Source organism: Zophobas morio, unplaced genomic scaffold, assembly GCF_036711695.1.
Source record: "Zophobas morio isolate AGI-343-1 ecotype UQ-CSIRO unplaced genomic scaffold, CSIRO_AGI_Zmor_V1 ptg000008l, whole genome shotgun sequence".
In the NCBI taxonomy this organism is placed as follows: Eukaryota; Metazoa; Arthropoda; class Insecta; order Coleoptera; family Tenebrionidae; genus Zophobas; species Zophobas morio.
In genome coordinates this window covers 15,745,013-15,772,298 of record NW_026972113.1, presented here as the reverse complement: position 1 = coordinate 15,772,298, position 27,286 = coordinate 15,745,013, and the positions used below count along the sequence as shown (strand labels likewise).

Here is a 27,286-nt window from a genome sequence, read left to right as displayed (position 1 = left end):
AAAAATTAACTAGGTCGAACTATGATGGAAATTAAGCTACATTTACCAAGAGTTGTATAATCAAATTTTCTGGAAAATTGGTTTTTGATTTGATCAATAAAAGTAAGTAATTCTAAAAAATATTAACGCACTCATAAACCACACGTATACTCATAATATTCTGCAGTTTTAGGTAAAATTTAGGTTTTTGTTCCTTTTAGAAGAATATCCTCGAAATGGGTACTTTCCTTCGTGTTCATAGCATGAACACAATATATTTTCACCAATTAATAAATTAGAATGCTGATGTTGCTGCCACCAGACCAAAATCAAAGTGGAACAAAAAAACGTGACCCACTTGGATTGGTGATGCCACAGTAACATCATCGTGCGTCACGATGAGTTTGCCAAAATTATTTTTCATATTTTGTCCGGGAAATTGCACATTTTAGGGGTTAATTTAACAATGTTTAAAGAAATTGAATTGTTTTTAATAACTTTGTGTTTCTAGGAAAACATTTTTCGGTTTAATTATGACATAATTATATTTATCATTACGTTATAAATAATGCTGTTAATTTAAACTTTGTCACACTTAGTTCGAAGTTTAGTTACCATTTTTTTCGGGTTGTTCCGGGCTTTCTTAACAACGTACGTTCGAGCTTATACGTAATTCATCTTAAATCTGTTACAATTATATAATTTTATTTTTGACATGAGTAAAAATGCGAAAACTAAATACTCCGGGCATTACAAAAACTCAGAGTTACTCTCCAATTAATATTATTATCATTTTAATTTCACGGGTCGGGAAACTCCTAATTCATACGTAGCTATATCTCAACTATCCGAAGAAAATATATTTGGCGTTTTGAAATCATGTAAAAAATCTTCGTTGGGTTTTTACTTAAAGATTGTCCGTGTATTTTTGTTAAAGCGCTTCTTTAATCGTATTTTAAAAATCTTCCTCAATTCCACGCTTATCAAAAAAGTCTTCAGGTACTCCAGTTTGTACATAAAGTGATACTTCTTAAAATGAAAATTAAATACTTTCTTACGAAGTTTTTTTTAGGCTTAAGAGCAGCTAGATCTTTAATTCAGATTGCCATAAACAATCACACTAGATTCATTCAGCACCCTCCCATTCTCGAGTTTTCATGGGCAATCGCTCCGGCCATTACCACTCGCCCAACCAGAACCCACCCATCGAGGTCACTCCGGTTCAATACCGACATATTTATATCCCTTCCAGTTGTTTACATTTCACCTCCTCCACGCCATAGAATCCTGGTCGGTTGTTGACGTCAAATCTCGCCTGAATCGCCCCTCTTAACCCAATGACCCCATTCCGAGGTCAACAAACGACCCCATCCACCCACCCCTCCGTATTCCTAAATCCCTAATCCTGCGAATCCGAACATGACTCGCATCAGGGCCACACGACTTCTTTTATTGATTCAAACAACCCTCGAACAGCTGATCAATCCCTAGTTTTCCGACCATCACCTTCAACGGTCTGGGAATAAACCGATGTATCGGTCTGAGAGATTAACAAAAATAAATAAAAAGCCGCTGTGAGGTCTGGCTCTCTCTGTCTGCCCGTTTAAGGGTGAAGGGCTATTGCATCGCCCCACCTTTTCGCCCTTATGCGGCCCTGTTACGCCGTTGACGTCGACTCTATTGTTTCCACTCCCACGCATTCGCAACCCTTTAATAACCTGCCCTAAAATGCAACAACTGGTATTCAGTTATTGGTTTTTTGGGGGGTGTTGGACAGGTCGAGGTAGGAGGGGTGAGAATGTCTTAAGACTTTTTCGAGGTTATGGAGTCCTGGTACGAGAAGATATTTGAATTTCTTACGTGACGTTAAAAAAATATGGCGGCTTGGCGCGAGATGGGCAAGAGTGTGTTCGGTATACGCTAAACGAATGTCACTATTGTCGTATTATTATTATTATTTTACATATTTTACTGAATTTGTTGCAAAAATTTAGATTTATTGTTTCTATTTTTCAGGATTCCTCATCACTGTTTCTTCTTCTGCTAACACCAATGAGATTCGAAGACTCAGAAAAACAGGCGAGTTTCGAAAAGCTTGTCCGAAGTTTGGGAACGCAGTCCAACCAACAAACAGGGTGTTTACAAAAGAAAGAGTGGAAGAATTAAGAAATTTAATGGTTAACACGAGCATAACACGGGATCAGCGATACTTGGACGCGTATTTAATACCTTCTCAAGATGAACACCAGGTATACTATACTATACCCACAAACCATTGGGTATTTTTAAGGAAAATAAATAGGGTGCCTCAGCTTTTTTCTCTTGTCGGTTGAGATATAAGTTTACTTTGCAGACGTAAAAACAAAAATCTCAAAAATAAGCTTCAAGGACGAGGGAAGTTCTGTCTAAATAACTTTCTACCAATTTTTCTTTTAGAGTGAATTTGTGGAAGACTACGACAAACGCTTGCAATACATCTCCGGGTTCAGTGGTAGTTATGGTGATGCCATCATCACCACAAATAGAACCACCTCCACAAGAAAAAGGGAACCTTCAGCAGTACTTTGGACAGATGGTAGGTACCACCTCCAAGCAGACAACCAAATCGACTGCGGCTGGAAGCTCATGCGTGAATTCTACCGTGGGGTACCCAACATGACCATGTGGTTGCGCAGAGACTCACCAGAAGGAGGAGTGATAGGCGCAGACCCAAAACTTCTGTCACAATCAAGGTGGCAACAACTGTCTGAAGACTTGAAAAGGGTCAACTGGGACTTAATTGAAATTCAAACGAATTTAATCGATGTGTTGTGGACAACTGGCAGAGAACCCAGAAGGAATAAAAATGTGTTTATTTTGGAGGAAAAGTATTCAGGTATGAGTTTAGCAACGAGGAGGTTTGATTTTAAAGGAATTTGTTTTTGTAGGAAAGAAATGGACGAAGAAAGTTAACGAGGTGAGGGAGTGGATCAAACTTCTGAAGGCCGATGCTATGGTGGTGACTGCGTTGGATGAAATTGCTTGGTTGTTGAATATTAGGGGAAGAGACCTCCCTTCGAGCCCTTTTGTCAGGAGTTATGTGCTCTTGGAAATGGACAGACTATGGTTTTATGTTAATAAAGACCAACTTAAAACGAATCACATCTCTAAGTACTTTGAATCTTCGACAGAAAGTGTGAAGTAAGTACTAGGAGTCAACCTGCTCTACTTATGCCACCTTTTCTTCTTGTAGAATCTTCAACTACGACCAAATCTGCCCAGATTTGGCGACGCGTGCCCAAACCTACTCCAAAATCTTGATCCCTTCCGAAAATGGGCTTTTTAGCTTAGGTGCTAGTCGCAACATTACTAACTGCATCCCAGAAAACAAACGCCTCTTTAAACAGTCACCCATCATGTTGCTAAAAGCCAAAAAGAACACAGTGGAAATCCACGGTATGCAACAAGCCCACATTCGAGATGCTGCTGCCATGTGTGAATTCTTCGCCTACTTCGACAAAATGGTAAAGTTTGCAGAACTCACACCCATAACGCTCATGCCGGATCTAGTTCAAGGATGGTACCACTTTTACAGAGTTGGATGTGGTGAAAATTGTCGACCAGTTTCGGTACGAGCAATTGCACAGTCTAGGGAATAGTTTTCCGACCATTGCAGCGTATGGGTCAAATGGAGCACTACCGCATTATGTACCGACGAATAGTACCAATGTGAAAATTGGAGACGATAGTACTTTGGTGTTAGATTCGGGAGGACAATATTTAGGTACTGAGTAAGAAAGTAATAAGTAATTATGCTACAAAGACGAGTTTCATAGATGGTACCACCGACATTACGAGGACTTTGCACTTTGGTACACCGACCAAAGACCAAAAGGAAGCGTATACGAGAGTACTGATTGGTCAAATTCAGCTATCTACGCTTACTTTTCCCTCGGACTTGACAACTTCAGCAATTGACGTAATCGCAAGAGCGCCTTTATGGGAAGTTGGTTTGGATTATGAACACGGTACTAGTCATGGGGTTGGTTCATTCTCCAGTGTCCACGAAGGTAAAGATTTAACAATGGTCGTAACAAATCTAATTCAAAAATTTAGCTCCCATTTCGCTATACTTCAATAGCCCAGCAAGTTCTCCCGAAAATGAAATACTACAACCCGGATACTTCCTCTCTAATGGTACGTATCCCGCCTCGTAGGTACCACATCCTAACTGCTTTTTTCAAGAACCTGGATTCTACAGAGAGAGTGATTTTGGTGTCCGTTTAGAAAACGTGATGGAAGTTATCGAAAAAGGGTGGTTGCGTGGTAGTCACGGGACTCACTATTTGGGCTTTAAAGTAATCACGCTGGTACCCTACGAACCCAAACTGATCGACCTTAACCTGCTTTCTATCCATCAGGTACTAAACTCCCATTACTAAAATTAGTACTCATTTTTGAAAATTTCAGATTCGATGGCTTAACGAATACAATGATAAAGTCAGAATACACGTTGGACAAGAATTAAAAAGACAGAATTTCACGAAAGGGTTCTACTGGATGATGGACAAAACAAACCACTTTCCAGAAAATAGTGTTAGTAGTGCGAAGAGTAGTACTTTTGTGTTTGCAATGAGTTTTTTTGTTGTTTCGATGTTTTCCACTTTTATTTAATTTAAAGACTGTTTTTTGTATTGTTGTTAATTTAAATTTTCTATCACTGCCCTGATGATGTTAGAGGAAACGTAAACGATGTGTCATTAATTTAAGGTTGAAAGAATGGACTCTGGTCGTTTAGATGCACGAACTGGAGAAGCTCTTATAATGCCATTTAATTAATTTAATCGTTTTTATAAATATTGATCAAACAAAATCCATAATGTCGGGTTTAGAAACGTGAAATTGTAGTGAATATATATATTTGTATGCACTGAGTCTGATAAAGCGTGAATTATATGTTTGCACATTTTTTATTGCTGTTATTTCATTATTTTTCTTTGTTAATAATAAAATAATTGTCATTTATTTTGTTCTGTAATAATATTTATCACATCAAGAATAAATTTTCGTTGTATTTATAAACTGTTCCCATTGTTCATTGTGACATTACTATCATAATTTATTATGAAGTGAATATCATTCTATTTTTACACTTATTAAATGTAGTGACTGTAATATAATAAAATAAATAGTATTGTCCCCTACAACTAAGCAACAAACTACGCCTATGGAAATAGAACAATAAAGATGGCGCCACAAACTCTCACCTGTCGTCACTGATGACAGATAACCTCCTGATAAAACTGATTAAAAATATAACCTCAAAATAAAACTGTTGCAGACAGATTGATGCCTCTACGTAGATAACCCGACTTAAAAACGTTGTAATTTCACGCCATTTCGTTCAGTTTTCGTCAGAATGGCAGAAGCCGAGATTGACCCAGAACCAGAAGTTCGACAACCTTGTAACATACCACCTAATGATAGACTTAAGCACCTAGTAGCCAGCTGTAAAAATGCCGTAAAACTAGACTACACCAAACCGCTTTCTCAGTGAGTTAATTGCTATTTAATTTATATTAAAATGAAACAAAATGTTTCACCTTTAAGGTATTACCATGCAGGAATGACGATGGCGAAAATGGCAAACGCCTACTATTTCGAGCGCAAAACCGAAAACGCGTACGCTCTTTACTTGAAATTTATGACTTTATTCATGGAAGAAATGCCCAAGCATCCGGATTTTGAGAAAGATCCAGTGAAGGCGAAAGTGAACAATCCAGATAAAATGGAAAAGTTAATATCAAAAGTTGATAAACTGCAGCAGATATTGATGAGGCAGTATAGAGAGGACTATGAGAAATTTCTTATTGAAAAAGTAGGGTATTGTTTTATATTGTTGTAATGGGGTTATTGTAATTGTTTGCTTTAGGAGAACCAAAATCTTAAAAATTTAGTTGATAGTGCCAGAAATGAGGCAAGCAGTTCAAGGCATGAAGTCAATAATGTAGTGCCAATGGTTGTACATCAAGAGCAAATGGAAAGTAGTGTTAACTATGAGTGGCTGCCTGTGACTCAATATATCGTTCTCAGACGACTAGGATGGATTAGAAGTGTCTGAATTGTACTTTCCATTTTTTTGATAGAAGCTTTAATTTGAGTTTATGAAATTTATGAAAAATTTTGTTTTTGCGTTTGGAATCTGCTTTATTATAAATATACTGTTAGTTAGAAATTTGTCTATTTTTTGTTGTAAGTTTTACAAATATATAAATACCTATCTAGATATTAATGTATTATAAATGTCTTCCTTATTTGTACAGTGAAAAGAGAGAAACCGAAAATTTAAAGAATGGAAAAACTGAAATATTGAAAAGTTGAATCATCTAAAGAGAGATCAAAAAGCCGAATAATCTCAATAATATATTTATAAACCACAAGTTCAGGACTATGCTACTTCTTAACATTTAAATAACATTTCCTTCCAATAACTATAAATTGAAAAATGAAATATACTTAAAATAGACGACAACAAATCGGAAAAATCGAAAAATCAAAAATTTTAAAAATCGAAAAATCGAAACATTAAAAAATAAAAAAATTAAAATATCTGAAAATTGAAAATCCAGAAATTGAAAAGTTCTCAATATTCAAATCCTGAAAAAATTAATATTGAAAACTTGAAAAATTGAGAAATCCAAGCATGAAAAAATAGTAAAATCGAAAAATGTAAAATTTAAAAAATCCAAAAATTGAAAAATAAAAGAAAAGAAAAATCAAAAATTTAAAAATTCGAAAAATTGAAAAATTAAAATATCGAAAAATTGAAGAATTGGGAAATCGAAACACCAAAAAAATCAAAAAAACAAAAATCTAAAATTCAAAAATCAAATAATTGAACACTCGACAAGCCAAAAAGTCGAAAAATCGAAATATCAGAATGTTCAAAAACTGAAACATCGAGAAATCAAAACATCAACAGTAGAGGAGTCAAAAAATCAAAAAATTAAGAAATCAAATTAGACGAAAATTGAAAAATCGAAAAGTTAATAATTGAAAAATTGAAAAAATCGGTAAACCGAAAAATTGAAAAATCTAAAAATCGATAAATTGAACAATCTAAAAATTAAACAATTTAAAAATCGAAGAATTGGAAAACCAAAAAATCTAAACCGAGAACTTGAAAAATCGAATAATCGAGAAATCAAAACATCAAGGAAAACAAAAAAATTAACGGAAAATCTAGAACTTAAAAATTGAACAATTAAAATACCTATCGAAAAATTGAAAAACCGAGAAATCGAAACATCAAAAAATGGAAAAATTGAAGAACCGAAACATTGCAAGATTCCAGAACTAAAATACTGAAAAACTGAAAAATGGAAGGAAAATTGAAAAATCGGAAAAGTGAAAAAATTCAAAACTGAAATCTTGAAAAACTGAAAAATGAAAAGAAAATTGAAGAATCGGAAAAGTGAAAAAATCCAAAACTGAAACATTGAAAAATTCAGAAATCGAAAAATTGAAAAATCACAATTGAAGAAAAAATTGAAAAATCGAGAAATAGAGAAATGGGAAAATCAAAAAATCAGTTAATCGAAAAATTGAGAAATCGAAAAATTTAGAAACGTCAAAAATTGAAAACTGAAAAATAAAAAAAATTAAAAATCGTAAAACTGAAATATCGGAAAATTGAGAAATCGAAAATTGAAGAAATTCGAGAAACCGAAAATATGAAAAATCGATAAATTGAAAAATCCCAACAGTAATATGTCGAAAAATTGAGAAATCGAAATCGAACAAAACTGAAGTATCGTGAAGTTAATAAATTGGAAAACTGAAAATTAAAAAAAAATATATATAAAAAACTAAAAATTCAAAAAATCGAGAAAATGAACAATCAAAAAATCAAAACATTGAAATCCCAGTAAGTTGATAAATAGGAAAATTTAAAAAACAAAAATTTTAAAAATCCAAGAATTGAACAACAAAAAAAATCTAAGCCTGAAAACTCAGAAAATCGATTGATCGAGAACTCAAAAAATCAAAGAAAACAAAAAATCTAAAATTTAAAAATTCGACAAATTGAAAAATCATGGAACTGAAAAATCGAAAAGTCCAGATAGTGAAAAATCTAAAAACCTAAAACTTTAAAAAGTGAAAAATTAAAATATCGAAAAATTTAAAAACCGAGAAAACACAATATCAAAAATTTGAAAAATTGAAGAAACGAAATATTGCAAAATTCCAACGCTGAAATATTGAAAAACCTAAAAATGGAAGGAAAATTAAGAATCGAAACAGTAAAAAAATCCCAAACTGAAACATTGAAAAATTGAGAAATGGAGAAATGGGAAAATCAAAAAAATTGGTCTAAAGAGTTTAGACAGTACTTCCCTCGCTATCGAAAACGTGACGACTGCATGCTTATTATGTTTTTTTTTCACATTAGATTTCAAAGCATTCGGTTTTGTAGTTCCTGATTAAATCAATAAAATAAATTTGCGCATTCATTAAATTATTTGAGTCACCCTGTATATCCGCATCCAAAAAATATGGATGGAATGATAAATTACAAGAAGAGACTCATCATATTTTGTACATTTTAGATAGGGTTTATTCAGCAAAATTTTGAGGTGACGTCATCAATTTTTTAGAGGGGATAAGTAAATATATTGTGATTAAAACGGTCCTGGTTTAATAACAAAAAAATGTTGTTCGTCTATGAAACAAGCTCGTCTTAGACAAAGTATTCGTAAAAAAAATATGTCGTAAAAAAATGCACGTATGCTGGTCCCGACTGCGATTATGGTTTAAATATTTTTTAGATAATCCTGACATGGATGTAGAAACATTTGTGACAGCCAAAGAGGTTTTTTTGACAAAATTATATTTGAATTTAGACCAAATTGAAATAGACACTAGGTAACAGGCACATTTGGGCAAAAGAAAGAGAAATTAGGGTTACGGCTTCAAATTTTGGACGTATTTACAAACTTAGATCAACTACCGCAACAGCTAAAACTGTGGAGTCTCTGTTGTACAGTACAGTACAGAGGTAACAATCATACATGCTATGGATAACAAAGTTAGGAAAAAGCTGTCAAGTGTTTTGAAATAAATAAAAGTATAAAAACTGAACGGTGTGGCTTTTTTATTTCAAAACAATTTCCTTACTTGGCTGCTAGTCCAGACAGGGTTCTAGAGGATTACGAGTGCATTAGTTGAAATTAAATGCCCTTCAAAATTGCAAGATTTGTCTCCCGAAGAAGCGCTTAGAAAAAAAATAATCAAATTTTGTACATTGACAGAGAGAGAATTCAAAGTAAAAAAAAATCATGATTACTACTTTCAAGTCCAGGGACAAATGCTTGTTACGGGTATTTCACAAGTTTATTTTGTTGTGTGGACACCCACAGGAATTAATATAGAAAAAAACGAAGAAGTGTGTAAAAAGATGGCAGATAAACTTGGCAGATTTTACTTTGTCGCATTATTGCCCGAAATAATTGATTCAAGAAGAAAGAGGATCCTGCCTTTGCGAGAGATTTTTTTAAAATAAATAAAATTTGTTTCTATTTTTACTTCCCGAGCGTAAGCAAAGGAAGTATTGTAATCGAGTCCGTCGGCCGACTCTCTACTTTTACGTTTTCTCGATCTTTCATGACCCCTAGAAGACGAAGAAATAGGTCTCCCATTTCCGTCTGTCTGTCCGTCTGTCCGTCTGTCCGTCTGTCCGTCTGTCCGTCTGTCCGTCCGTCCGTCCGTCTGTCCGTCTGTCCGTCTGTCCGTCTGTCCGTCTGTTGTCACGGATTTTTATTAGACAGATAATCTCCGAAAGTACTCGACCGATTGTTGTGAAATTTTGTACTTATATTAAGAATATCATGTAGATGGTAAAACGCTAACCAAAATTTGTCGAATCATCCCCACCACTAAAGCGATGACGTCACTTCAAAATTGTACATAGTAAATGGGTTTTCAATTGTATAAAATAACATAGTCCTACACATGTAGTTTACAACTCTGAATCGACTTTTCACCCGAAACGTCCAGATTTTTGGAAAAAAAATCAAAATTATAAAACAACATTTTGAAATTTAATTTTTAATCTGCTAACCAGAATGCTTTGAAATGTTGCAGATGTTTTAAGGCTATAAAGAGCATCATAAATCTTTAGTCAAAAAATATTTGCTTATCCCCTCCAAAAACTTGATGACGTCAGCTCAAAAGTTTGTGGAATAAATCATATCTAAAATGTACAAAATATGATGAGTCTGTACTTGTGAACTATCACTCCATTAATATTTTTTGGATTTGCATATACAGGGTGACTCAAAAAAATTAATGAATGCGTAAATATATTTTATTGATTTAATCAGGAACTACAAAACCGAATGCTCTGAAATCTTGCAGATGTTTTAAGGTCATAAAGAGCATAATAAATGTTTAGTCAAAATATATTTGCTTATCCCCTCCAAAAACTTGATGACGTCAGCTCGAAAGTTTGCCGAATAAATCATATCTAAAATGTACAAAATATGATGAGCCTGTACTTGTCATTTATCACTCCATTCATATTTTTTGGATTTGCATATACAGAGTGACTCAAAAAAATTAATGAATGCGTAAATTTATTTTATTGATTTAATCAGGAACTACAAAACCGAATGCTTTGAAATCTTGCAGATGTTTTAAGGTTATAAAGAGCATAATAAATTTTTAGTCAAAATATATTTGGTTATCTTCTACAAAAAACTGATGACGTCAGCTCAAAAGTTTTCCGAATAAATCGTATCTAAAATGTACAAAATATGATGAGTCTGTACTTGTGATTTATCATTCCATTCATATTTTTGGATTTGCATATGCAGGGTGACTCAAAAAAATTAATGAAGGCGTGAATTTATTTTATCGATTTAATCAGGAATTACAAAACCGAATGCTTTGAAATCTTGGGAATATTTTAAAGTTATTATAAGCATGGTAAACTTTTGTTCAAAATGTATTTGTTCATCCCTCCTAAAAAAATTGATGACGTCACCCTTAAATTTTGCTGAATAAATCCTATCTAAAATGCAAAAAATATGATGAGTTTGTACTTGTGATTTATCATTCCATTCATATTTTTTAGATTTTCTTAAGAGGTGGTTCAAAAAAATTAATGAAGTCAATTTATTTTATTGATTAAATTAAAGACAACACTTATTATTAGTATTACACCCCAACCAACCCAATTTGGTAGACACAAAATTTGTTAAAGGAAAAACTCGGTTGAAACATAAGGGTAGCACGCTTATTTACATCGACTTTAACATTACAGACCTGCATTTGTTTTATGCGTTCACTTGATTCCGCGAATGTGAAATAGACATGTTTATAATCAACCAATTGTGAATTTCACCGTCAAGAATTAAAATAAAACCCAATGTTTTATATAATAAGCGGAAGTCGAAGCAATAAAACCGACGGTCGTTTTGTTTACAGTTTCTGTGTTTGGCTCTCACGTATGCTGTTACGCCTGTCATCTTAAATTAACAATGTTTATACATACACGATTTTCAGTTGCCTCTGATACGTAGGTATACGTGAGTAAATTGTTTCGTTATTTTATTGATTATTACAAATCAATATTCAAACGACCCAATTCATTTTCCCGAAAATTTGAGAATATAATAATTTTATTCTTAGTATTACACTACATCTATCCCAACTGATATACGTGTCCTTGCAAAAATGTTGATGACGTCATCGCAATTTTTTTTTAAATTCCCACTACAAAAATGTAATGAGAAAAAAAACACAATAGGCATGCAGTCGTCAAGTTTCCGACAGCGAGGGAAGTACTGTCTAAACTCTTTAGACCAATTTTTTTATGTACTTTAATAATATATTCGGAGTACATTTTTCATCACCAAGACTTGCCTATTTTTATTATAAATATATTTTGAAAATGATCTCTCGGCAAATGAAAACATATACGTGCACTTTTTTCGAGTAAACAATGAAGGGAGAAGTTACTAGGCGTAGGGCTTTTTTAAAACACATCCTTTCTGGGATAAGTTGTAGATACACTTAGCTACTTATACGTGTTAAACAAAAGCTGTATTTTATATATTTTTTATGTTTTTAAGACCCACCGCTGACCCGGAAATGACCGGCATTCAGGCAAGACTTCTATCATTACGGGTACTAAGACCAAGTAATGATATGCATTGATTAGATTAACAGAACAACTTTCGAGATTCTAGAATTACAGCATACAAATTAGTCTGCTATTATTCTCTAATCTCACCCCATCCCCAAAAGTCTAGCGTAACTACCGACCATTTATCCGCGCATCACTTGGAAAGTGACCTACACTACTCTGACCTACTGGTGCTAATCTAATCTGACTGACATGATCAGACTGTTCAAGAAACTTACGAACAATATGACATGTTCCTAACAAAACAGCTTTTTGAATTTTGATAATTATTGAATCATTCAAATGCAAAGACTTTAAATTCTCAACTAAGCTATTTGGAACTACACCTACATTAGAGATAACTAGGGGTAGAATTGAAATTTTTTTAAGATTCAACATGGATTTCATTTCTATCGATAATTGTAGATATTTTGAAATCTTGGTGTGGTATGTTTGAATAATGTTATTTGTGTCAGGAACAGCAATGTCAATGAGAATAGCTTCGTTCGTGTGTTTTTTGATAAGTATGATGTCTGGTCTGTTAGCTGTAATGTTTAAGTCTGTAAGTATTGTGTGATCCCAGTATAATTTGTATTTGTTATTTTCAAGGAACGGAGATGGAATGTAAGTGTAATAGGGTGTCGTATCTTCTTATTATATTATTAGTATAAATATGTTTATTAGTTTTATTAATTAACAAAGGAAAATATATATTAACAATAATATTACAATCAATTTTTAGTAATCATGTGTATTGAATTCAGAATCCTGAGTGCAGTAAAAATATTATAGTTCCCCAGTTTTAATTCAGTTTTATGATAGTACCTCATTGCGTAAAAGTTAATTTCCTTAACAATAGATTACTACAGCCGGTCCTGGCGGCTTGTTATAAAACTGAGTTCCTTGCCATAAATTACAAAAATCAGCCGAGAACGCTAACAATCAGCTTATGGTAGAGCAGGCGATAAGGGTTTTACCTGGAAAGTCGCTTCCGTAAATTTTAGTGATTGATACCCATTTTTTCAATAATTGTTAGTTTTTGTTAAAAACTCTGCTAACCAATAGATCATTAATTTTCCTCTCATATTCCTGTTAAAATTATTGTACGTATTTTGTATTAATTTGTGATATATTTTGATTTTAATAAACGCATTATTATTTAAACAAATTGTACCACTAACAAACATTTAATGATTTAATGCGGCCTGTAAAAAGTGATGTTTTATCCATGTGCGAATTTTCAAGCGATTCTATGATGGTTATGACTCAAAAAACTTGAAAAGAAAACATACAATGATGCTTTTTTTACGATATTTCTCAGCCATATTTTTTTAATTGATTGGACTGGTCTCTGCGTTCTAGAATATGAAAAAGCTGCAGTTTGATGTAGATACATCGATATTAATATCATTTTTTCATACAAAAAACCAAAAAAATGTTAAACCATGTCTAGCGAGTCCTCTCTTGGGTCGCCACTTGCGGTGGTTGGTATTTTGGGTTGCATAGTTACAAAAGCTTTAGGTTTGATGGCGCCACAATCGCAGCTGTCATAGTTGTAAATATAACCTAAAACCTAACAAAATAATCGAATATTGGGATTAAGTGTGAGTCACACCCTTACATGCAACATCACTTCGCAAATCACTCCCTCACAAACTACCCTTTGACAATGTTTCATTAAAACCGAATCAAAATGGCGGAATCAGACGTAGACGTAGTCAGGCATACTTCTAATTTAGTGCAGCCCCAAGAAAGACTGAAACATTTAATAAATTACTGCAATGCGGTGGAAGTGGACTTCCACATACCACCAACCCGGTAGGCACTTCCGTCTATAGTCCAATCTGTACAACTTTTTTTCTAGGTACTACCGATCCGGGTTGGAAATGGTCCGCATGGCTAATGTTTACTACAGCGAGGGAAATCTCGAAAACGCGTACGTCTTGTATTTAAAATTCATGACTCTGTTCCTGGAAAAAATTCGCAGACATCCCGATTTTCACACAGTTCCTGTAAAGATGAAAGCTATTAATCAGACAAAGCTGAGGGAAGTGCTGCCAAAGGCAGAGAAGCTGAAGGAGCAGTTGTTGAACCAGTATAAGGAAGAATATAATAGATATATGGCTGACAGGGTATTGTTATTATTATTATTATTTTAATAATTAGTTTCAATTTAATTTGATTGAAGTCATTTTTAAAACCTTAAACAATTTCATACATTTGGAATGTAAATATTAATTTTCGTGTAACACTATATTCGTACATGGGCGAAGAGGGAAAATTATTGTTTAGTCGTCCACGTACCCACGTGGGGGAAAAATCGCCCATTGAATTGAAAAATATTCTGTATATACTTGGTATAGTACTTGTATATTAAAATACGCGACCACATTATTCACGTAGTAAAAGTAGCTGTTATTATACAGGCAAGAAAAAAAATAGAGACTCGGAAATCCTTGGATACGCTTGCAACCCATTCCGACGTGGTATCTACATCCACTATACGTGTACATGAAAGTAAAGAATCCGACATCAAAATGGCGCCAAGTGTAGCCGACGTCAATTACCCAGATCCTAATGCAGAATTAGATAATAAAACCCAAGAAAATAAAGGACCCAAATCAGAAATACCCGGTATGCCCACAGTAGACAGGTCAAAAAAACCATTAGATCCTTTAAGTACACGGTTTGAATCTGTAGCTTTACGCCGAGTTATCGTGCCTTCAAAGGTTATGATCCAGTTTCAAACAATGGCACAAAGAAATACTATGAACAACATAGAAACGTGTGGAATCCTAGCAGGGAAATTAGTATGTTGATGTTTTGACTAAAAATCTGTTTTTACCGTTCCGTTGTAGGAGCAAGACATACTCACTATAACTCACATGATCCTACCAAAACAGAAAGGTACATCAGACTCGTGTACTACCATGAACGAGGAAGAAATTTTTGATTTTCAGGATCAGCACAGTTTGATTACAATTGGATGGATACATGTATTGTTGTATTTTTCGTACTATCAAACAACTATTTTTTTTTTCTAGACTCATCCCACGCAAACTGCATTTTTGTCGAGCGTGGATCTGCATACTCATTGTCCATACCAGTTGTTAATGCCTGAAGCGATCGCAATTGTTTGCGCTCCCAGGTATAACGAAACTGGGTTTTTTGTCCTTACACCAGACTATGGGTTAAAGTATATAGCGGGGTGTCGGAAGTCCGGATTTCATCCACATCCAACGGAACCGCCGTTGTTTATGGTTGCTGAACACGTGAAGATCGACCATAACGCGGATCTGGAAGTGCTGGATCTACGCACGGGGATGAATAAACCAAAGTTTTTAGATGCTTGTTGATTTAATTTTTGTTGCTTTTATTATTTTACTTACCTTAAAATTTTAACTCTACTTGAAATCAAATTGTAATGTGATATTTATAGCGGATAATATAAAGTTTTTATGGAATATTTCCTTAATTTAATTTCTGGTTAATGTTAATAGATATTTTTTTGAAGTGAAAGTTGTTTTATTCCGGTAATGGGGAAACTCATTAAATCGCCCGTGAAAAACAGGCGTAGTGGATATCGTGGTCACTTATGTAACAGGTCTTACTCAACGAGGATCAGTATGTGGTGTAGTTCGTGTATCTCGCAACAACCGAGCGCTCAAAACTGTTTGCTTGTTCATACTTAAATTTGCCATCACAACATCGTAATGACTTGTTACTTTAATGACGATTTCTTTTTTGTGTGTTTAAATTTGTGACATTCAAATAGTTGTTTTGATTTCTTTTTTGAAAGCTGGAAAGGGTTTCTAGACCTAGCAATTACGGTGTTTTTTAATTTGTTTTGATTGTAATCTGTTAATTGTGGACTCTGAAATGGAAGAATAGGACACAGAAGGTGTATATTTGGTTGCATAATTAAATGTAATTTTTAATTTTCAAATATTTCTATTATCGAAAAAATCCTATAACTAGCATGTTGGTCTATGGTTAGTTAGTAATTTCGACCTCGATTGTTAATAGCTATCATTAAACAAATTCGTTAAATAACTACTATTAAATGGTAATTAGGGTCGAGTCAGTCTTTTGAAATCTTATTTCATTCTACACATTACACCAAAGCATTATAAAAAAATTGGTCGAAAGCTAACACCTAAAGTCCATGGTAAATTTTTGATCAAAATCTATTTTCTCATCCCCTCTAAAAATTTTGCTGAACAAATTCTATATTAAGCTCCACCCCTCGGCTTACGACGAATAATAAAATCATTACAATTGAGATAGGGCGGGTGGGCGGGGCTTATATTTTGCCATTTTTTTCTTAATATACATAGCCATTTGAAGGCAATAATTAAGCCCCACCCACCCGCCCCTATCTCAGTTGTGATGAATTTTTTATTCGTTGTCAGATAGAGGGGCGGAATTTAATTGCAAAATCCATATTTTTCTACAAAAAATTACTTTTAAACATGTGTTAAGTTTCTTCTTCTTCTTCTTCTTCTCTTCAATTTTTAAGAAGTGAACGTCATCAACATTTTTTCAAGGACACGTATATCGACTTGGATTGGTGCACTGTAATACTAAAAATAACAGTATTGTATTCCCAACATTTTCTGGGAAAATTGCCGTTCCTGATTTAATCAATAAAATAAAATGATACATTTTTGAGTCATCTGTACAAGAAAATCTAAAAAATATGAATGCAAGTTAAAATTCATCATCTTTTGTACATTTGCATTTAACACCTTTAAATTTCACAAGTTTTTAGAAGATTAATAGGGGCAAAAGCAGTTTTATTTTAACCGAGATTTTAACAAATACTAGGCCCGCCCACCCACCCACCCCTCTTTTTCCCATGGGATATGTCATTTGCCCAAATAAGTCTTATCTTAGGAAGTACTGGAATTCCAAAACATTGAAGAACTAAAGAACTGAAAAATCGAAACTTTGGGAAGTCGAGAAATGGGAAAATAAAAAAATGGATTAAGTGGGAAATCCGACAACAAAAAAATTCAGCAACGTCATAGTTAAATTAAAAAATATTGAAGAACTGAAAAATCTAAAAATCTAAAATTTTAAAACACTGAACATTAGAATATCGCAAAACTGAAAAATCGAGATATCCAAAAATCAAAAAATAAAAATTCAAAAATGTAAAATTTAAAAACCAAAAAAACTGAAAAATCGACAAATCGAGAAATTGAAACCCCAGAAAAAAGTCGAAAAATCAAAATATTGAAAAATCCCAAAATTGAAAGAAATATCCAAAAAATTGAAAAATCAAAAACCTGAAAAATCAAAAAATTCAAAATTGAAAAAATCATAACCTTGAGAAGTCGGAAAATAGGAAAACATAAAGGAGATTACTTCAGAAATCGGAAAATTGAAAATTTAGAAACGGCAAAATCTAAAAAACTGAAAACAGAAATATTTAAAAATCGTAAAATTGAAGAGGACAAAAATTGAGAAATTTTTGAGAAATATCGTGATCCGGATGTTTGGATGTTTTATTCAATCTATCGATTTATCAATTTTTCCATTTTTAACTTTTCGATTTTTCGAGTTTGCTCTATCGAAAAATTGGAAAATCGAAAAATTAAGCAATAAATTGGAAAATGGAAAATTTAAAAATTCCGAAAATTGAAAAATTGAAATATAGAAGAATTAAAAATTCAAGAATTAGAAAAACCTAAAGTTTTCAAAATTGGAAAGTTAAAATATCGAAAAGTTTAAAAATTGGGAAATCGAAGTACAAAACATTGAAAAGTTTTTTATTTTTATTTTATTTAAAAGAAAGTTATAGAGTAGAGGAAAAAAATCTCAAATTTTAAAAACGAAAAATTGAAAATCCAAAAAGTAAAAAGCCGAGAAAAATTGAAAAATTGAAATACAGAAGAACTGAAAACTCAAGAAATCGAAAAACCTAAAGTTTTCAAAATTGAAAAGTTAAAATATCGAAAAGTTGAACAATTGGGAAATTAAAGTATAACGCTGAAAAATCGAAACCTTGGGAAGTCGAGAAATGGGAAAATATAAAAATAGATTACATGGGCAATCGGAAAACTGAAAATTCAGAAACGTCAAAATTTGAAAAGAACTGAAAAATCGAAAAATTCAAAAATCTAAAATTTATAACATTGAACAATTAAAAAATCAAATCATAAATTTCGCAAGTTTTTACAAGATTAATAGGTGCAAAATCAGTTTTATCTTAACAAGTACTAGGCCCGCCCACCCGCCCTCTATTTTCTCAGAGGATATGTCATTTACCCAAATAAGTCTTATCTTAGAAAGTACTGGAAATTCCGAGAAACTGAAGAACTAAAGAACTGAAAAATCGAAACTTTGGGAAGTCGAGAAATGGGAAAATAAAAAAATGGATTAAGTGGGAAATCCAACAACAAAAAAATTCAGCAACGTCATAGTTAAATTAAAAAATATTGAAGAACTGAAAAATCTAAAAATCTAAAATTTAAAACATTAGGATATCGCAAAATCGAGAAAACCAAACATCAAAAAATCAAAAAATATAAATTCAACAATGTAAAATTTTAAAATCAAAAAACTGAAAAATCGACAAGTCGAGAAATAGAAACCCCAGAAAAAAAGTCGAAAAATCGAAATATTGAAAAATCCCAAAATTGAAAGAAATATCCAAAAAATTGAGTAATTAAAAAATTGGAAAATTGAGACATCGAAAAACTAAAGATTAAATTAAAGTCGAAAAATCGTAAGCTTAAAAAATCGAAAAATTGAAAAATCAAAAACCTGAAAAATCAAAAAATTCAAGAATTGAAAAAATCGTAACCTTGGGAAGTCGGAAAATAGGAAAGTAAAAAGGAGATTACTTCACAAATCGGAAAATTGAAAATTTAGAAACGTCAAAATCTGAAAAACTTAAAAATAGAAATATTTAAAAATCGTAAAAAGTTGAGAATTTTTTGAGAAATATCGAGCTTCGGATGTTTCGATGTTTTATTCAATCTATCGATTTATCAATTTTTCCATTTTTAACTTTTTGATTTTTCGAGTTTGCCCCATCGAAAAATTGGAAAATCGAAAAATTAAGAAATAAATTAGAAAATCGGAAATTTAAAATTCCGAAAATTGAAAAATGAAATATAGAAGAACTGAAAACTCAAGAAATCGAAAAACCTAAAGTTTTCAAAATTGGAAAGGTAAAATATCGAAAAGTTTAAAAATTGGGAAATCGAAGTACAAAACATTGAAAAGTTTTTTATTTTTATTTTATTTAAAACAAAGATACAGAGTGGAGGAAAAAAATCTAAAATTTTAAAAACGGAAAATTGAAAATCCAAAAAGTAAAAAGCCGAGAAAAATTGAAAAATTGAAATATAGAAGAACTGAAAACTCAAGAAATCGAAAAACCTAAAATTTTCAAAATTGGAAAGTTAAAATATTCAAAAGTTGAACAACTGGGAAATCAAAGTATAACTTTGAAAAATCGAAACCTTGGGAAGTCGAGAAATGGGATAATATAAAAATAGATTACATGAGCAATCGGAAAACTGAAAATTCAGAAACGTCAAAATTTGAAAAGAACTGAAAAATCGAAAAATTCAAAAATCTAAAATTTATGACATTGAACAATTAAAAAATCAAATCATAAATTTCGCAAGTTTTTACAAGATTAATAGGTGCAAAATCAGTTTTATCTTAACAAGTACTAGGCCCGCCCACCCGCCCTTTATTTTCTCAGAGGATATGTCATTTGCCAAAATAAGTCTTGTGTTAGCAAAGACTAGCCCCGCCCACCCGCCCATTATTTTTTTAGATAATAGTACTTGCTAAGATAAGTCTTATTTTGGTAAATGACATCCTCTGAGAAAATAGAGGACGGGTGGGCGGGACTAATACTTGCTCAGATAAAACTGATTTTAGCAAACGCCATAGCGTTGGAGAAAATAGAGGGCTGGAACTCTGAGAAAGTAGGGGCGGGTGGGCGCGGCTAGCACTTGCTAAAATAAGATTGATTTTGCCCCTATTAAATTTGTAAAAACTTTAAATTTAAAAGGTGTTCGATTGCATATTTCCAAAGTAACGAGTTAAATTGCTAAATCTGATTGGATATTTGTTTTTAACAACTCAGTCATTAATTTTTCTGAGAGACCCTGCATAAGCAAATTTAAAAAATATTAATTATACATTAAAAATAAATAACAATCATCATATTTTGCATATTTAAGACGTCATCAATTTTTTAGGGGGGATGAGCAAATACACTTTGATCAAAAATTTACCATGCTTATGAGAACTTTAAAAGATCTCTTTTATAATTCTAATTTATGATTCCTAATATAAATACAAAATTTGAAAACAATCGGCCGAGTACTTTCCGAGATTATCTCTCTAATCAAAATCAGAAAGTAAAAATTGGCAGTGATAAAACTAATAAGAACATTGCTTACACATTGTGTGCGTAGCTATTGTTTGTTTGTAATTAACAGGGTTCGGACCCATGCGTCAACGTAAATTCCCGGCCTTGACATTTGCAATCCACACCCGCACGCATTTGGATTACCGCGGTGTCCGAGCTCTAGTAATGAACCTAACAAGCAAAACTTGACCCTACTACTGATTCTTTGCTTTTTAAACTCTTATGCTAGACTTAAGTGTGTTTTTATGCGTTAATGCTGTCTATAACCTGGAAATTATAATTTAATTCTCTATCTATCTAAAGAGAGAGACTTTTAGACAAACAAGGAATTAAACTTGAGTTCAGTGTAACTGGACTGTGAAAGTAGCTTTATTAAAAACGGTTAAAAGTGGAAATCTGCCATCAGTGAATCATTTCAAAACCTTTGATACTGATTTCTCATTATTTCAGGGTTTTGATAACCTGTTTCACCTTACACGTTGTTAATTTCACCAAGGTTTGTAAGGAAAAAATTAAACATATAATGTGTGATGAAATTGTCTCAGAGGGTTTTCTCGACGTTTCATTGCGAGTACGAAAACATAGATTTCGTGTTTCCGTTTGTTTGTCTGTGTCGATTTTTATTAAACAGATAATCTCTGAAACTACTGGACAGATTATTATTATAGGTATAGACAGCTATTAAGACCAATAAATGTTATTATTTCTTATTATCATTACCCTTTATTTTAAAACCACTTTTCAGGTTGTAATATGGTGTCTGTGTAAACAAAGCTCGAAATTCCCAGTTGCGGTTGTAATGTGTAAACACGTAAATTCAACAAGATTTTTATGCCAGGAATATAAATATTTGTTTAAATTATTTAAATAAGGCGGTAAGTAATTAAAAAAATACTTGCGTCACAGTGCATAAATCATTTGCAGAATGTACAATTTATCAAACTGATTCGTTTAAAATAATAATAGTAAAAGAAATAAGCTTTTGCCACAAAATATATATTTTTAAAATTTTAACACGTAAAAAGCAAGAAAAAAAGTTCTGTCAGGTGTGGGGTTCGAACCCACGCTCTCTTTCGAGAACCAGAGCTTAAATCTGGCGCCTTAGACCGCTCGGCCAACCTGACTACATACAACAGTGCGTTCAATATCCTATATAAGGCAAACGGTGGATCAAATTCCACTAAAATCAATTAAAGATAAGTTTATCAGTGATAAAATCGGTTGTAATCAATATTTATTTTGGTGTCGATTGCTTTTCTCTCATTCCGTATTTTTAAATTGTTAATATAATTGTGCTCGTAACACAATGACGATAAAGTAACAATACATGTGAGGTACAGTTTTTCTTTTTTAGTTAAAACAAAGGGAAATGTAAATTAGATCTAAGTAAAAATACCCACTCATTCTTGGTTCAGTAAGTCATTCTCTTCTTAAAGTTTCAAGAACCGTAAATCGTAAATCCCCACCATGGGCAAAATTTCGCCGAACTCTGAATAAGCCGCATCTTTGATTATTCATTTGACCTCCGACTTCAAAAATTCACCCATTGTAATTTCCTCACATTACCTACCTTCCACCTACCAATTAACTCATTTTTATCCAATAACTACCTAGACATAAATGAGTCATCTTTACCAACCATTATGGGAAAATTCTGTGCTATTAGCAGTCATTCGTTAGCTACACGTTGTATGGTCTACACTGAACAACAATAAACCCATTACAAATGTAATTATCTGATACAAAAATAATCAGTTGTTATCTAAATCATGTGAGAAGAAAGTACATCGTCGGGGCCTCAACAGAACATTTCTTCAATTTATGTTTGTGTTGAGAAAAGTGAAGAAAAATGCAAATGTGGTGGATTAGTTTTGTTGGTGCTTGTTGTTTGGTGATCACTTGTGCAGGTATTTGAACTTTTGTCGTTGTGTTGTTGTGCACTTTTGATAATCTGACGCAAACGTGGCTGATAAACGCGCCTCGGATGAATAGTGTGCATGGTTTCCGCATTTTTTCAAAACTGCCGCCAAAATTTGTGTTAATCTACTGATTTTGTAGGACTTTGCGTTTCTTCCTGGTATACAGTTAATTCAAATTTTTCAAAATTCAGAATTTTAACATAGAAAAAAAAATCTATAGTTCAAGTTGACTCTGCATTCTTTAACGTATGTCGAGTTATTATGGAGGTGTCATTTCGTGTGACATTTAAAGTTAATATTAAACAGATGATGCATTGACTGAATCAAAACAAATCCGGTTCGAGTCAAAGCATATCAAACTTCATGTACGTTTACAATCGCACGTGTATGTCAAAGTAATGAAAAATTTTTTTTTCTAGTAGTACAACAGTATGTACTGAGTGTTGACATTTAATACATATGTTATAGGTACCTATTCATTTTCCGGGAATTTAAATATCTGAGTCTATTTCTGTCCATCTATGTACAGGTACACACATTTTTTTGCTATTTATATAAGTGACGTAGGAAATTTACAAGCCTCGTGCCGACAATCCTCAAATAATCCGATAAGTATTTTTAAATACTCATCTTTTTTATCGATTGTCTATATATAGATTGCTTTGTTATCCAACCAGTGTACCGAGTTCAAGTTATATGACATAATTACGACCAACGTAGTTATTTACAACAAATCCATTTAAATAAACCAACCTGTAAAAATACAACCGTCTGGAATATTTCTATTTACACACGAACTATGATAAACGCATTTAAAATAGTTCTGTGATAAACCATAATGACATTCCCCACACAAAACTGTGATAAAAGATAAGCCATGAAAAACAAACACATGCCAGAAAGTGAGGTTAAGTAACACGTCTGTTTTAGTGTCCCTTCCAACTACCACAGATGTCACCCCGGTAGTTCCGCGGGAATTTCCAAATTTTAACCAAAACTACACTTTTGTGGACAACTCGAGTATAAGGGAGAATTTAGCGAGTCATTCGGAAGTAGACACGGAAGTTGAAGATTTATTAACCAAACATGAGGATGAAGAGCCAATAAAGCAAGAAGGTGAAGTCGTTCTAAATCCCTCTGAAGAAGACGAATATGTAGGGAAAAAAAGTGTCGTTGAATGGATTGAAAACGGGGACGATACAGAAGACGATAAATTCGGTACAGAAAAGAATCAACAAGCAGAAACTACAATTAATGAAATCACATTTAAAACGGAAACCACGCAAGAAGAAACTACGATTAAAACGGAAACAACTACGATTAAAAGGGAAACAACTACGATTAAAACGGAAACAACTACGACTAAATCAGAAGTAACAACACCTACGACACAACAAACAAGTACGGAGAAAAGCAGCGAAAATGTGATACTGGAACCATATAAAGATGGCGTCCCTGTTATCAGCGGATCAACGGCAGCCATTTTGGTTGGCGCATTTTTAGTTATTTGTATTTTTGGATATACAGCGTTGATTCTATGGAGGCGATCGTTAGAGTATACTCGGGTTTAGTATGAGTGCCTGTATTTTTACTTATCGTTTGATTTTTAGGGTGAAATATGGTAGCAGAGAGATGTTGGTTGATAGTGACGACATATTCGATCCGGACGATCTCAAACACTTTTCTGTAAGTGATAATATTTAACAGGTGCAAAATTTTTATAGAATGCTATGACGCTATGGGTTTTTTTTGAGTACCATCAACCAATTCTAAAGCAACACAATTGTAATATACAAATCAAGAGTTTAATGTTCCGCCAGTTAAATTCCGTAGATCCGTTACCGTAACGAGATTGTTGTTAGTTTCTTTTTTTAATTAAACCAACTTTTATAATTATAATGCAACGGTTTAGCGTTTAAAATATGCCAATTTTTTTCACAGATTGGTCAGAATGGACACTTTGTCTTACTCGTGTTAAAATTTTTGTAATGTATTTCTGTTAGTTTTTGTTATTGTATGTACATATATCAAAACAAAGTCCAAACTAAAAAGTTAAGATAAATGTATGAAAAAAGTCGTCATTAAGGTAACTAGAATTCTATGCCCAAAAAACCTGCCACATATTATACGCTCTACCCCCACTTCTGTAAAACAACCACTATTATCTATAATTGGAATGTTGTTTAGAAAATAACACATAATTAAACATGAAACACATCTCCCATTTTCAGGCCACAATGACATTAATTTAGTTGAAGAAAAATAATTTCAAAATTATCTTGAAATTTTTTTATTGTTTTCAAAGTTTTCAATACCTCTATACAAAATGCGGTATTATAAAAAAATACAATATTAATTACTTATTAAAAACACATAACACAGCTGTCTGATATTCAAAAGAGTGGTTACCTAACTCAAAATTCAATGTCAGGATATTACTTATACTGTTTAAATATGTCTTGTTGGATTTCCTTACCCCCAGCGATGAATTTTAAACACAACAATTATCAGCTTTCCAACATAATTGTGATGACGAAAAAGGATCCAGAAGACAATTTTAATCATTATATATTATACAGGGTTAGTCACGAGAGAATTACTTCTGAAACTTATTTTTACGCAACCCAAAATACTAATACCCTGTACCACTTGATCTTATCTAAATTTAAAATGAAATGCCTAATCCATGATTGCTTTGACTTTGGCAGTGTCACTTTGAAGTTAATTAATTTTTAACATTTTTTTTTCATCGTTGACTCGCCTCTAGAGCCCCGTTGGATCGACGACATACAGTCAGATCAATCTGGGCTATACTGAAGCCGTAAGTGCTCTACCTCTGCGTCACCTAGAGCCTCTTCGAAGTGCAAATCTGCAACCTCTGGACTTCTTCGGTCATCCATTTACAAAAAAGCCGTAGCATCCCCACAAAATGCCCAACATTTTCAACAGATTAGTAGTTAAATTATTTACTTACTTGTTACCTTTGAATAAAATGCCGTAAAAGGAATTTTTAGAAATAAATTTCTCGTGATTAATCGGTTGCAAAAGATCAAGAGGCACACTGACAAATTTATTAGAGGCGCCGGAGGAGATTTCGGACTGGCGCGGTACCACCATGGACACTCGCGTAACCTCCTTTTCCATAATTGTCAAAATGAGATTGCCAAACTCAAAGCAATCATGGATTAAGCATTTCATTTTAAATTCGGTTAGTATCAAATGGTACATGGTATTCGTATTTTGGGTTGCGTAAAAATAATTTTCAGAAGTAATTCTCTCGTGACTAACCCTGTATAATCGAATTTTTTTTTAAAAATCGCCAACTTGTACACTGAAAAAAATTTCCAATTCAAAAGTCACTAAAGTATTTGCTTACCGAAAAAAGTCGTCGGTATAATTTTCCACTGAAAATATTTTTGGGTGATTCGACGTGCTACGCCACTGATGTAAGCAAATATTTTCGCACATCCTCGGTTGATTTCGCCTCAGGCGATTATCTCCCGGAGTCAAATCTCTTAAACACTTGTAAACAAATCTCGATCTGTTTCATTGTTGTGTAATTATTTTTGCACGCATTGTTTTTAATAATGTTTTTTTCAGATTTAAAATGACGCTCCTCAACCCACAAAAAAATGCAATCCTACAGTACAATGAATAGTCATATTTAGGTAACTGTGATATCTATATTTGTATCTTAAGTAGGTCTTCTATCAGATACGCGCTGATAAGTAACATGTATGTAATGTCGCCATTTTTGTAACTGTAAAAACAAATTCTTAATAAAAGTTCCTAAATTATAATTAACTAACCAAATTCCCATTAACAGTGTATATTAACAACAATTTGACAAATTTACTAAACTGGAAAAATAAAAATTGTTAGAAATAAATAGTGCCAAGGCACAAAACTAAATGGGGTCTACGAGCTGCTACACACTCATTTCTTCTTTACCACCAAAGGACCCACGTTGTCTCCCGTTTCTTTGTTATGAGCACCATGAGAGCCGTCACAGTAGGGCCACTACACATAAAATAATCACCAAAATGTCAATTTTCTAAATAAATACTCACATTCTTAGTTTTCCAGCACCGACAAAACACAGCCTTCTCTGAAATGTCTTCAATATCAATCGTATCTACCACTTTTGGGTTGTCCTTCAGGATCTTTTGGTTGACGGTTCCGGACGGCTGGGGACGGCCGTGGGGGCAGAAAGCTCTATACGTAACATACGTAAATCCAGCCAAGGCGGCTGTGGGAGGAACTAAGGCCAACCAATCTCTAACTAAAAAACGCACACAGGTTATGGTTAATTATATACTTAGGTTTTTGGATTACTTACATCCTAACCTAAACCATCCTCCAAACGAGTCTGGAACTGGTAGATTTGTAAGATAATTGGGTAAAGATACCTTGACCAAGTGCGCTACTGGTTGCATTTTTGGCTAAACAACTATTTTGCAGGGTTTTAATTTTAGAACTGGGAAGACTGCACGAATCGACTTTATTACGTATTCAAGCACTTTTTCGATGACTTTCGCTGCAAAATACTCGGACAAGGTTGTTGATCATGTGGTTAAACAGTGGCGTAACATTGGATGGAAGAACGGTGGAAAGGAATCGGTTCGTTTGAAACCGACCAATCAGATAGTTTGAGGACAACCATGCGCGATTTTTTCTTGTCAGTTATGTCATTTTTTACATTTTTTTAACATAACGAAATGTGACATTGGTTGCATAAGTGTTACATGTGAAAATGACAGTCGTATGTCAAAGATCCTTTACCTGTTGATTCATGTAAATAATAAATCATCAAATTTACCC

General features: G+C 33.1%; 5 protein-coding genes across 6 annotated transcripts in view; 4 read left to right on the top strand and 1 right to left on the bottom strand.

The window, feature by feature from the left end:
* LOC135125482 (xaa-Pro aminopeptidase ApepP-like) overlaps positions 1-4,983 on the top strand; it is a 51,798-nt gene extending 46,815 nt beyond the window's left edge. The window contains exons 2-10 of the mRNA XM_064051143.1: positions 1,996-2,228; positions 2,416-2,854; positions 2,907-3,159; positions 3,212-3,482; positions 3,529-3,742; positions 3,795-4,028; positions 4,075-4,155; positions 4,204-4,379; positions 4,429-4,983. Coding sequence (XP_063907213.1) covers positions 1,996-2,228; positions 2,416-2,854; positions 2,907-3,159; positions 3,212-3,482; positions 3,529-3,742; positions 3,795-4,028; positions 4,075-4,155; positions 4,204-4,379; positions 4,429-4,632 — 2,105 coding nt within the window. The 3' untranslated portion in view covers positions 4,633-4,983. The remainder of the gene's footprint in view (positions 1-1,995; positions 2,229-2,415; positions 2,855-2,906; positions 3,160-3,211; positions 3,483-3,528; positions 3,743-3,794; positions 4,029-4,074; positions 4,156-4,203; positions 4,380-4,428) is intronic.
* Positions 4,984-5,222: 239 nt separating this feature from the next.
* LOC135124902 (STAM-binding protein-like) lies at positions 5,223-6,246 on the top strand. Its single transcript, XM_064050120.1, has 3 exons — positions 5,223-5,511; positions 5,569-5,836; positions 5,891-6,246. Exons 1-3 carry the CDS (start codon positions 5,378-5,380, stop codon positions 6,077-6,079), a joined length of 591 nt encoding a protein of 196 aa, XP_063906190.1. The 5' UTR covers positions 5,223-5,377; the 3' UTR covers positions 6,080-6,246.
* A 7,422-nt stretch (positions 6,247-13,668) lies between these two features.
* Positions 13,669-15,664, top strand: LOC135125479 (STAM-binding protein-like A). 2 transcript variants are annotated; one of them, XM_064051141.1, is made up of 6 exons: positions 13,669-13,963; positions 14,010-14,277; positions 14,572-14,779; positions 14,846-14,955; positions 15,004-15,141; positions 15,190-15,664. In XM_064051141.1, exons 1-6 carry the CDS (start codon positions 13,839-13,841, stop codon positions 15,499-15,501), a joined length of 1,161 nt encoding a protein of 386 aa, XP_063907211.1. In that variant the 5' UTR covers positions 13,669-13,838; the 3' UTR covers positions 15,502-15,664. The 2 variants fall into 2 exon arrangements, with proteins under 2 accessions (XP_063907211.1, XP_063907210.1); XM_064051140.1 differs by having other exon boundaries at positions 13,670-13,963; positions 14,572-14,955.
* Positions 15,665-22,221: 6,557 nt separating this feature from the next.
* On the top strand, positions 22,222-26,265 carry LOC135125477 (uncharacterized). The gene is made up of 4 exons (XM_064051138.1): positions 22,222-22,453; positions 23,396-24,020; positions 24,076-24,151; positions 26,066-26,265. The coding sequence occupies exons 1-4, from the start codon at positions 22,396-22,398 to the stop codon at positions 26,069-26,071; spliced, it is 765 nt and encodes a 254-aa protein (XP_063907208.1). The 5' UTR covers positions 22,222-22,395; the 3' UTR covers positions 26,072-26,265.
* A 13-nt stretch (positions 26,266-26,278) lies between these two features.
* Positions 26,279-26,901, bottom strand: LOC135125478 (CDGSH iron-sulfur domain-containing protein 2 homolog). Its single transcript, XM_064051139.1, has 3 exons — positions 26,805-26,901; positions 26,536-26,747; positions 26,279-26,485 (listed from the first exon to the last, which is right to left on the bottom strand). The coding sequence occupies exons 1-3, from the start codon at positions 26,899-26,901 to the stop codon at positions 26,402-26,404; spliced, it is 393 nt and encodes a 130-aa protein (XP_063907209.1). The 3' UTR covers positions 26,279-26,401.
* Positions 26,902-27,286: the final 385 nt, after the last annotated feature.

Coding starts and splice junctions, on each gene's coding strand:
- LOC135124902 (XM_064050120.1), top strand. CDS start 5,378: ATGGCAGAAGCCGAGATTGACCCAGAACCAGAAGTTCGACAACCTTGT. Junction 5,512..5,568: donor TACACCAAACCGCTTTCTCA/GTGAGTTAATTG, acceptor TTCACCTTTAAG/GTATTACCATGCAGGAATGA. Junction 5,837..5,890: donor AGAAATTTCTTATTGAAAAA/GTAGGGTATTGT, acceptor TGTTTGCTTTAG/GAGAACCAAAATCTTAAAAA.
- LOC135125479 (XM_064051140.1), top strand. CDS start 13,839: ATGGCGGAATCAGACGTAGACGTAGTCAGGCATACTTCTAATTTAGTG. Junction 14,278..14,571: donor ATAGATATATGGCTGACAGG/GTATTGTTATTA, acceptor GTTATTATACAG/GCAAGAAAAAAAATAGAGAC. Junction 15,142..15,189: donor TTACAATTGGATGGATACAT/GTATTGTTGTAT, acceptor TTTTTTTTCTAG/ACTCATCCCACGCAAACTGC.
- LOC135125477 (XM_064051138.1), top strand. CDS start 22,396: ATGCAAATGTGGTGGATTAGTTTTGTTGGTGCTTGTTGTTTGGTGATC. Junction 22,454..23,395: donor TTTGGTGATCACTTGTGCAG/GTATTTGAACTT, acceptor CGTCTGTTTTAG/TGTCCCTTCCAACTACCACA. Junction 24,021..24,075: donor CTATGGAGGCGATCGTTAGA/GTATACTCGGGT, acceptor TTTGATTTTTAG/GGTGAAATATGGTAGCAGAG.
- LOC135125478 (XM_064051139.1), bottom strand. CDS start 26,901: ATGCAACCAGTAGCGCACTTGGTCAAGGTATCTTTACCCAATTATCTT. Junction 26,748..26,804: donor AGGATGGTTTAGGTTAGGAT/GTAAGTAATCCA, acceptor TGCGTTTTTTAG/TTAGAGATTGGTTGGCCTTA. Junction 26,486..26,535: donor GGTGCTGGAAAACTAAGAAT/GTGAGTATTTAT, acceptor TTTTATGTGTAG/TGGCCCTACTGTGACGGCTC.